Raw genomic sequence first — 7210 nt, 5'->3', positions numbered from 1 at the left:
ATCTGCACAAGAATAATATACATTTCAAACCTGGAAAAATGTGAACACATTTGTGAAGACACTGTCACAGCCAGCTGACCTTTAGTAGATGGTGTTGACCATCGCACACCAGGTGCTGTCTCTATCCACTGCACAGCTGTCAGTCTGTACACTGTTGGTTCAGAGAAATACAGTTTAGGAACTAAAACCAACAAATATAATCTCTCAATGCCTTTTTTCTGCTACCTCTTTCGTGCCATGCAGTGATTTATAGTAAATGGACCAGAAGCCTACTTTACTCTGCTTTTCTAATCTTTCTGACCACTCAAAGCACTTCACACCTCTGGTTTCTTTCACCCATACACATCACAGTTACATACTGATGGCAGATGCTTGTATTGAATGAAACTATGAGTTAAAGCTAACACATCCATACCCATCCACACACTGCTGCACTAACAGTGGAAGCATTTTGGGGTTCAGTGTCTTGCTCTAAAAAATTTGGCACGTGACTGCAGGAGTTAGGATCAAACCCACAACTTAACATTTGAAGGTTGTGAAATTGACGAGCCTTCTTAGTGGGACACAGGGACAGTTTTACTGTATTTGAAAATGTTTTGTTAACTTGAAATTCAGGGTTGGCTTTTCTATCAAAACATCTCATTTGTTTTGGTGAGATTGTTTTTCAAGCTCTTCTTTGTCAGCAAAGTAACATTTTATCTGGTGAAGAAATAGAATAGAATGGAATGGAATGGAATAGAATAGAATAGAATAGAATAGAATAGAATAGAATAGAATAGGACTTTGTCATTGTAACAAGTACACCGAAATTGAAGTCACAGCAGCAATCAAGAAAACAAAAGTAAGAAAGAGTATTGAAAGTGCAAAAAGGTCCATAAGAAAATAGATGATGACAGCTTGTCCATCATCCTCCAGTTCAGCCAGCCTCCACCTCCACAGGGTCCATAACTGAGCTTCTTCAGTCATGCTCCATCTCTGTCTCCTAGATCCTGTCTGCTCACAGCAGGTGAAGCTCTTCCAATGTGGCGTTGGTGTCTGATGTTAGCTCCGTTAGCTATGTCTGTAAATAGCATGATGCTACTCTGCCCTCTGGCATTCCCTCTGTTGCTGGGTTAGCATGACTAGCTCGTTCATCTTATTGGAGATAGATCTTACGTTCCCAGTAATGATGGATGGAAGGACAGGTCCATGTCGTCACTTCTTAGCTCACACCTGAGAACCAGCACGTCATCCTAACCTCCTTCTCCTCACCTTGTGGGAACACATCCGGCCTTACACCAATTAGCATTGACATGCTACAGGCTGCTAACAGCTGAGTTTGCATGTAAACAATGCAGCCATGGTTACAGACAAACACAGGAGAAAAAGTAGTAGAAATATTGCAGATGCCACAAAAAGTTTGGTGTCCATGACCAACAAATGAGCCATACAAAGTAATGATCCACTCCAAATACAAAGCTTATGAAAAAGAGACGAAAAAATTACATGAAACGGACAAAGAAGAGAGAGCTGCTGCAAAAGGCAGCCATAGCCAACAGGACAGCGCCTAGCAATTGGTGAATGTATCAATCACTTGCTTAGATGTGCGGAAACAACACCACCTGCAGGAGTTCCTTTGTGATGACACCCTGGAGTTTAAACAAAGCCAGTTTCAAACTAAAGAAAGTGAGACTAGGATGATTACATCAATTGTCTTATGTTTGACAGCCATCAAAAATCAGTTGTCTTTCCATCAGCTTCTCCTCAAGGCACTGAATCGCAACAGGGTCCACTTTGGGGTCAAACTTATTGGCAAACCAGTGACCATAGTTCAGCAACCAGTGCAACTCTGCTGCTCCAAAAATACAGATGCTGCGTCTGTGTATTCCAGTGCACGATGGATAAAGTTTATTCTCTTGGTATTTCCACTTCACCAGTCTGGTTTTACTCATCTGGGCGGTGATATCTGGATGGGATCTGGGAATCCCCCCAGGTGCACCTGGGAAACGTACAAGTGTGGCCCAGAAGTGTTCGTCTGGCGAGAAGGTATCCTCTGACCACTCCAGAAATTCCTTCACCACAGTTGAGGAGCTGATGTGTATGATAAATTGTCTTGACAAAACGAAGTAGGCATTGCCAACAAATATTTCTATGCCATTTGGAGGCGGTGCCTTCGTCTGGTTTGTTGCTTTTGGCGTTTTCTTGTATTCAAAGTTATGGTCACTCAGCTCATGGTGGAAAGTAAATCTCTTCTTCTTGATTTTGGTTGGTCGAGTCGTCTCCAGCATGTTTGCTCTGTTTAACTTCTTGAGCTCTGACACCAGCTCTATGTTTGTTCTGAGAGGGAAATCCTGCCCACAGAGGTTAATGACATACTTCCAATTAATATCTGACCTTAAAAGATCTGACAGACAGTTGAGATCGGCTTTCAATCGAGTGATGTGAGCATAATAAACAACCTCTCTCTTGGAGGCGATGAAGACATTTGGCAGACAGCTCACTAAGCCCTCAATAGCTGATTTGAACTGTGCTGCAGACTTTTCATCGTAGTGGATGCAGTAGATGTTAGCAGGGGAAAAGATGACCCTGATCAGCCTCTCCACCATCCATGCATATTTATTTACAACCAGAGAATAAGCTAGAGGAAAATCTCTCTCCTCCTCAGTCACACACACATCGTCATAACCTCTTCCCTTGATGAACTTTGGACAGTTTGAGGTGAGTTCAAACAGACTTTCATCTGTGTCCTCAACAGTTTGTTTCTGCCTGATGATGAGGGATTTCTCCAACTCCACAGGGTCCAGGTCATATATGGCCAAACAGTTGATGTTGTACTTGCTGAAAGTCTGAATGTCTTTAGGTGGAGGTAAAGATTTAAAAATATGGTTGTCCTTCACCCTAACTGCAGGCAATAACAGCAGAATCAGCAGTGGTAAGAAAGAAAGGCAAATAATTCTTCTCAATCTCCCAAAATAATATCTCGTGGTCATCCTGTGTAGAGTCAAAAGACATAGTTCAATAAGAAGAGCAAAATCAAACTTTAGATTTTACTCAGCACAACAGTTGAACTTAACAGTTGACAAGTCAATCAGACGTTCAGTTCTTACAAACATCAAAATAAAGACTGGCTCACCTTGATTTTTTTTAATCAGAATATTTGGAATTTATTTACCTCACTTACTACGCATAACATTACTTACCTGTGGCTCAGAGGTTGTCACCAAGTCCTCAAACATGTCACTGTGCGTGTGGATCTTGTGAAGAGTGCCAGTCAAGAGAGCTGAGGGCAAAACACCCTGTGTTTTAACCAATAATAAAAAACGAGGCTTTGGCTGGCTACTCATTGGATGCTAATGTTCTGACCTGTTTTACTCCCACTGGAGACAGCATATTAACACTGAAACTGCAGGAGTTTCAATAATCCCTGAAAAACACACCATATATCAAGATGTACAGAAACGTGATCTTAAGGAACCTGTCAAGAAACAGGAACAGTTGAACATGTGTTGAATCTTGAAATATATTTCCAATGTAAGAATTTACACGGACACAAAGTGTGGTTCCCTAAATTGCAAAAGAAACGCTGCACTTTAATACTGTTTTTTATTCGAGTGCAATATTTGACAGAGAGCCCATTTTAATTTTGTTGTTTTTTTGTTTTTTTGATGTTTCGAAATTATTGATATTCCAATAACTATAGCAAAAAATACTCAAGAGATATAAAATTTTATTGCATTTGAAAGGGTGTACTGCATTATTATGATAAATTATTTTTCAATGGTGATCAATTTGTTCTCAAATTAATATTGTGAAGAGTATTGTTTATTGTCAATAATTGTGGGCCAATACTGTATATCTTCTAGCAAAACATTTTATTGACCCAGGCCTCGCTAGGCAGTGTACTAAAATTCAGACAATAAAGTTAATAATGTATCATAGAATAATACAATATATCCCATAATTACATCATATGAAATTAAATTAATGAAATGTAGTTATGATGTTTACATTACACCACAAATTATACACAGCACTTTGTATCAAACTGCAGTTCTTTGCTTTCTTCACCATATGTTTGTTTTTGCTGTTGGGCTGATGTTGACTGGTCTGGTTTTGAATTTGTTTCTGATGTGGCTATTTAAATGAAATTAAGAAAAATGTATAGTGTCTGAGATTTCTCCTTCCTTTAACAACACAATACATGTAACAAGCTTTTCAACACAGGTGGCCCATCTTAGTTGAAAGCCCACTCACCACGAAAAGGTGCAGGCCATGATTGGGGACACAGGACATGACAAACTTGGCAAACAGGACAAACTCTGATGGGACAAACATACAGATACAAATAAAGTGGACAGAAAGGACAAAAATACAAAAACATATAAAGTGGATAGAAATGAAAAAAACACAAAAACACAAATAAAGTAGATAGAAATGACATACAAATACAAATGTAGGTTAGGTACTTTCTAAAATGAAGAGAACAAACAAAATATGGATTGCAAGATTAAGTAAATGATTGAGTCCTGTTTATGCGGACTGTAAATAATTTTGTAAATACAAAAAGGGCGCTGACAGCATTGCCAGAATCTCCAGCATCCACACAGTTCTCTCTCTTCTCAAGCACACACCACCTGAGAATTGCTGCCCCTCATCTGGGGACAAACTGAAAGTGAAACTAAAGGAGAACAATACAGCTGGTTACACACACTGTACAGTACGAATAAGGCATGGTGCATTGTTTTACAAAGGTTAGTACACAAGAAAAGCTTCATATGGTCATACAGTAAAACGATTTTGACTTTTACGAGTTTGTGCACAGTTCTAACATCCCAAAATAAATACATGCACTATTTTAAAAGCTGCACAACGTGCACACTTACACATAAACAGTACAAACGCAGCATGGTACTCTGTTCTAAAAAGGTTATTACACATTGTCAAACTTGAATTTCGCACATATTGATATTTTAGAAATTAGACTTGGCACACTATTCTGATAAAGTCAATATGCAATACAAGCATCAATTAACATGTGAAATTATGCATACCGGAAAAAAACTAGATAAAGAGAGCTTCATTCATCACGAAGTTCATCCCATCCAATGTTACCTTTTTTGGATAAAGTTGCTCCAACTTATGCTCCTTTGGTCGCAGAATCATGCAGAAACTTTGGAAGGGGCTTTATAACCCGGGAGAATCTTCTTTTCGGCTTTTGTGGGAAATGCTCCTATAATCCATTGGATCGGCACTTGTGTATTCCCAAACTTCCTCAAATGCCTGTCTGAAATTACCGTAAAAACCACATATCAGATATAGGAGCACCATCTCAGCTTTGCAAAAAATTGGAACTTTTCGATAGCGCAAAGTGCTTAAGAATAACGGACTAAAAGGTTGAGATGTGTCAGTACCAATGAGTCTGGTGTTAGTTAGTTGCCTAAGTTGAGCTTTAATTTCGTTATCGTTTGATAACCAACAATACACCCTCACTCTAACGGAGTGTGGCTTTTAGATTGTTGGGGCCATTTGTGTTTTGAGTGAGTGAAGTGTTATTGTATTTTCAAAACACACCATTTTTATATTGCAAATGTAATAAAGTTTGTGTTTTCCCCAAAATGCACACTTTTGTATTATAAATGGCACCTACCTTTGTATTGAAGCACAAACCCTCTGTTAAAGGGTATGTCAGGTCCAATAGGACAGCCGTAATGTCCAATGAGTGAGAGTCCCAATAGTCCCAACAGTCCAAAAGTTGAGTGGTTTAAGGCATCTTCTGATACTGAAGATGTCCAACTGGTGTAATCCCTCCAACAAGTCCATCCATTCTCCAGCTGATGTTGCACATGCAATGTCATCCCATCTGAGATCTCTATGGCACAAGTCCTTGAGTATCCTTTAGGCAGTAAATACCACAGAAGCAAGGATTCCCAAGGGGTCATACAAAAGGAGCTGACCATTGTAGAGGATTCCTCTTAGAGTAAGGGGTTTCTCCTGGATATTCATGTACACACCATTGCACTCCCAGCGCTCACTCAGCATGTTGTTGTCCAAGTCCAAGTCTTAGAGCTCATTCGCTCCTTCCATTTCAGGCATTGCTATCAGAACCTGTGACTGTTGCTTATCCACTGGGTAGGATGAATTCCACAAAAATCAAAATCAGCATCAATAGAAATGAATAATTGAAAACGCACATTAAAAACACATTGCTTCCAATACGCGGAGTGCGCGCGCCAGAGTCGTAGGCCGCAAACACAGCACAACTGGCTCCAACAGCAACACAATTCCAGCTCCAAACAAAGCACTGCAGCAACCAGCAACGCGCCGGAAACACACAGCGCGACCGGCGGCCATAACCCCTCAAACACTGCGTTTTCATCAAAGCACAAACACAGCACACATGGGTTACATACCTGCTGATGCGATGGTGGCACTGCCGTTGTTCCGTGTGCGGATTCAGCCCAGATGGGTGCCCGTGGCTTTGATTTTGGTCTCCGTTCATGCTGACATTTGGCTGCGTTTCCACCAAGCAAATACAAGACCTCACTCCAAACCCAAACGTCGCCAAGAGGAGGGAAGCTTGCCTGACGCACACGAAGGAGAACGAGTAGTTCACAGGCTTCGTTTCTTGTTTTATTTCCCGTTGCCACATGAATCCAAAAGCCACACAGTGTGATCATGAACACGGAGCGAACATCAACATGAAAAGACATGATCACCGTCAAAAAGAGAAGTTACGGTGCGAAAAGCCAACTTTACGTGTGGTGAACAGGTGTAGGGCCTCTCCTTGTTGTCCTCCTTCCACAGAATTTAAACCTTCTTCTTCTGTTTTGGGGCTTCGTCGGGTGGCAAACAAAGAAGGGTGCAATTCCGCAACCTACTGGTAAAGAGGTAAACACCGTAACCAAAAATAACTAACTAACTAACTAACTAACTAACTAACTAACTAACTAAATAAATAAATAAATAAATACAAATGTTTTATCCTTTTTATCAGCTGCGTTTGTTTGAAGTACTGAAATAATACCCTGTAACAACTCCTCTCTGACTCTTCAAACCTGTGCCAGTAAAATACTAGTGATAGGTAAAACCTCTCGCCACACTACGTGAAACATTTACCGGAAATAACGAAACGAACATAAATGCATTCATGAAATATCTGTCGCCTACATGTCCGTGATAATATTGTTTAGTGACATGTACTGTACCAATCTTTATTGCAGCCCAGATACGT

General features: G+C 40.2%; 1 protein-coding gene across 1 annotated transcript; it reads right to left on the bottom strand.

Moving 5' to 3' along the window:
* Positions 1-1694: 1694 nt before the first annotated feature.
* LOC141805778 (beta-1,3-galactosyl-O-glycosyl-glycoprotein beta-1,6-N-acetylglucosaminyltransferase 4-like) lies at positions 1695-6478 on the bottom strand. Its single transcript, XM_074690969.1, has 3 exons — positions 6390-6478; positions 4583-4657; positions 1695-2817 (listed from the first exon to the last, which is right to left on the bottom strand). The coding sequence occupies exons 1-3, from the start codon at positions 6476-6478 to the stop codon at positions 1695-1697; spliced, it is 1287 nt and encodes a 428-aa protein (XP_074547070.1).
* Between the last annotated feature and the right edge of the window lie 732 nt (positions 6479-7210).

This window comes from Halichoeres trimaculatus, unplaced genomic scaffold (assembly GCF_033239565.1).
Source record: "Halichoeres trimaculatus isolate MK-OKI-2021-1 unplaced genomic scaffold, fHalTri1.1 fHalTri1_scaffold_16, whole genome shotgun sequence".
Lineage (NCBI taxonomy): Eukaryota > Metazoa > Chordata > Actinopteri > Labriformes > Labridae > Halichoeres > Halichoeres trimaculatus.
Note: the sequence above shows the minus strand (reverse complement) of the source record. Positions and strands in the feature narration are given on the sequence as shown.